This window comes from Trypanosoma grayi (assembly GCF_000691245.1).
Source record: "Trypanosoma grayi strain ANR4 Tgr_669_V1, whole genome shotgun sequence".
In the NCBI taxonomy this organism is placed as follows: domain Eukaryota; phylum Euglenozoa; class Kinetoplastea; order Trypanosomatida; family Trypanosomatidae; genus Trypanosoma; species Trypanosoma grayi.
The window spans coordinates 1,348-4,651 of record NW_008826288.1 but is presented as its reverse complement, the minus strand read 5'-3'; the positions used below and the strand labels follow the sequence as shown (position 1 = coordinate 4,651).

General features: G+C 53.5%; 2 protein-coding genes across 2 annotated transcripts; both read right to left on the bottom strand.

Moving 5' to 3' along the window:
• Nucleotides 1–950: 950 nt before the first annotated feature.
• Nucleotides 951–1,436, bottom strand: DQ04_06691010 (MIP18 family protein; the record flags this gene model as incomplete). The annotated part of the gene is made up of 1 exon (XM_009314834.1): nt 951–1,436. One exon carries the CDS (start codon nt 1,434–1,436, stop codon nt 951–953), a length of 486 nt encoding a protein of 161 aa, XP_009313109.1.
• A 461-nt stretch (nt 1,437–1,897) lies between these two features.
• Nucleotides 1,898–2,836, bottom strand: DQ04_06691000 (nucleolar RNA-binding protein; the record flags this gene model as incomplete). The annotated part of the gene is made up of 1 exon (XM_009314833.1): nt 1,898–2,836. One exon carries the CDS (start codon nt 2,834–2,836, stop codon nt 1,898–1,900), a length of 939 nt encoding a protein of 312 aa, XP_009313108.1.
• Nucleotides 2,837–3,304: the final 468 nt, after the last annotated feature.

The window sequence follows — 3,304 nt, the reverse complement described above, 5'->3', positions numbered from 1 at the left end:
TTGTTGTTGTTGTTGTTGTTGTTGTGTGTGCGTGTGTAATGCTGCTGCCCTCGATTGTGTGCGAGAGCACAGCAATTCACTCTCAGCGGTGTTGAGGCGAGGGGTGTGAATGAAAGTGGTATGGAGCGATCGCTTCTACTACTCCCTTCTCGTGACGGTTTGACCCCGGTGGACCTGGTCTCCCTGCCTCGTGTGAAATTACTCTTGCTCCTACTACTTGAGCTTCTATTGTGTATGCCTGTACAAGTGTGCTGATTGAAAAACCAATATTCAGATTCCCTCTCCTCTCTCTGTTGGATATTCTTTCTCCCTTCTGGTTGATGCTGTTTGATTTTATTTTGGTTTTTTTTTCTTTGGTTTGTTTTGGTGTGTTTTGGAATCCCTTCTTGAATTTTTTCTTTTCTCTCTTGTCTTTTCTTTTTGTTGTTTCCTTTTTTCTTTCGGTGTGTGTGTGTGTTACTTTCTCTTCTTCGAGCACAAGTGACTGCAGGAAAGCGAACTACTACGCCTGCACCACACCTGCCTAGCTGCTGCTCGTGTTGCTGTATGTTGTACTCTCTCCTAGAGCAAAGGGGGGAAAGAGGTGAGAACCTCCACGCCTATTCTCCTGCAGGAAGCACGCAGCACAGACGCAAGAATCAGAGAGAGAGAGAGAGAGAGAAAGAAAGAGTGTGGGAGAAGATGAGGGCGCACACTGTGGGCAGCTGGAGAGGGGAGCCAATGGCAGCCGGACAGCCCAAGTGCTTCGTGCCGCCTGGTGGGCAGGGAGCGCAGCGAGTTATGCGGCCAAAGTCGGCCACGAAAACACACACACACACAAACACACAGCAAGAGAAAGAGAACTCGGGCGCAGTCAGCAGATGGCCCCCGCGCCGCATCATTTCTCATTGCATTCTTGTTCCTCTTCACCACCACCACCTCCTCCTGTTGTCGCCCAACTGAATGCCTCATTACTCGAACTCATACAAGCAAGACTCCACAACGTTGAGGAGGTTCTTATTCTCCAGCGCCGCCGCCACTCTCTCCTTGTCATTCAGCTGCTTGTTCACCTGCTCCTCCTGCTCGTGCGAGCCGGGCGTGACGTACACGTCCACCTTCATGCACCGCGGCAGCGAGCGCTGAAGCTTCAGACTAATACACAGCCCGATTAGCGTCGTCATGCTACAGTGCGGCACAGTAGGCGTGAACTGCACCCGCACGGTGCTCCGCGACTCGTCCACAGTGATAAGGTGCGGCTCCACAACCTTCAGCTCCTCGAGCGTGTTCGGGTGTTCCGGGTCGCGTATTGTGTGAATGTGATCGTAGATCTCAAGCGCATCGATGGGGTCGCGGGCGTCTTCGTCCTGCTCCTGCTGCAGCTCCGCCGCACCCCGCTGCTGCTGTTGGTGCTGAGAGCCGCGGAAGACCGTCGGGTTGGGGTTGACGAGCTCCGTCATGACCGCCCCACCTCCTACAGCGCCGCTTGCTTACCTGCGAAAGCAATACAAAATAGAACACACGGAAGCAGGCAGTGGAAAATGAAAAATATGCGCTGTTGTTGGCATCCACAGAGTAGAGTTTGGTACAGCTTGCACATTGGAGCTCACTACACGCACACAATCACCGCCATCGGTTTTTTGTTTAAATTGATTGCAACGGGGCACTCAGGCATTCACGCGCTCTCATAAAAAACAACCCAAGGAGCGAAAGGATTGAACACTATCACCTCTTTCTTTCTATCTTCCTTCTTCCCGTTCCTTTTTCGCGCCTGCTGTATACCGTTTGAAGGCGTTCAGTCGTTACAGTCTTCTTAGAAGATGGAGCGTAGATCATAATAATTTAATTTAGCATTTTAACGAGAATATTAGGTGCGTGCTGCACGGTTTCCTAAGATGTGACAGGAGCCGCTCTACTACACCTACTCACGACCACGCTTCTGCTGGCTGGGACGGCCCTGAGGACTCTGTTGCTGCTGCTTCTGCTGGCTGGGGCGGCCCTGAGGACTCTGCTGCTGCTGCTTCTGCTGGCTGGGGCGGCCCTGAGGACTCTGTTGCTGCTGCTTCTGCTGGCTGGGACGGCCCTGAGGACTCTGCTGCTGCTTCTGCTGGCTGGGGCGGCCCTGAGGACTCTGCTGCTGCTGCTTCTGCTGGCTGGGACGGCCCTGAGGACTCTGCTGCTGCTGCTGCTGGTGGATGGGGCTGCCGCCCAAGTTTGCACGCTTCGCCGGCGGTTCAGCCACCTCCTCGTCTTCTTCGTCGCCTTCGTCATCGCCATTCTCCTCGCCGCTGCTCTCTTCATTGCTGCCTTCCCCATCCATCTCTTCATCATCATCATCATCGAGCTCCTCGTCGTCGTCGCCGTCGTCTATCTCTTCTTCTTCATCGAGCTCCTCGTCGTCACCCATCTCCTCATCATCAATATCATCCATCTCCTCATCAGAGTCGTCCATCTCTTCGTCCTCCAAGTCGTTCATTTCATCCTCCTCGTCATCCTGCGGTGCCTGCGTCGGGTCTTTCCTTTCCTCTTCTAGCTCCTCGCCGTCCATGTCCACTTCGTTGAAGTCGGCGCTGAGCTCCTGCTGGTACCCGCAGCAGTGAAGCGGGGCATTTCCCTTCACACGGAAGACAACCCCCTGCTTCTCGGTAAAGACCAAGTCGACGGAGGCCTGCAGAATGTTCTGTGATGCGTCAAGTGTCGCGATGGCGAATGACTTTCCGTTCACCGTCGCATAGAACGTGCTGCGTCCTTTGCCCCCGTGCGGAATGGAGACAACAGAGAGGTGGAAGCCGTACGTCGGCCGAAGCGTCAGCTTGTGGTCCTTGCCGGGCAGCACCTCGAAGGCATGAAACTCCTGCATCTTGCTGATCTTCCCTCAAATAGCCTCTTCGGGGTACGGCACAGGCACACCACCCACGGCGGTCATAAAAAGAAGATAGAGAAATGGGATAGGGAAACGCGCAGACAACCGAACAGCAATCGAGCACAAAGAATAGCTGAAGCCATTCAGGCATGATTCAAATCAACGGAAGCGTGGTCAGCCACACAACACAGAGGAAGAAGGGGTCGAAACTACACCACAAAAAGCGGCTAGACAACTGCAGGTCAAGAACAGTGATGAGAGGCATATCTCTACCTCAGAGACAGCAAAGGCCAAAAACAAACAAAAATAAAACGGAAAGATGCGTTGGGGGGGGGGCATCCGCGTGGAAGAAGGCAACCAGCCGAACGGAGGGAATGTGCACGACCAAAACAGCAAGTCCAACGAAGACAACAAAAAAAAAAAAAACGCGCAAACACATGTAGAGGAAAGCACATCCGCAATGCA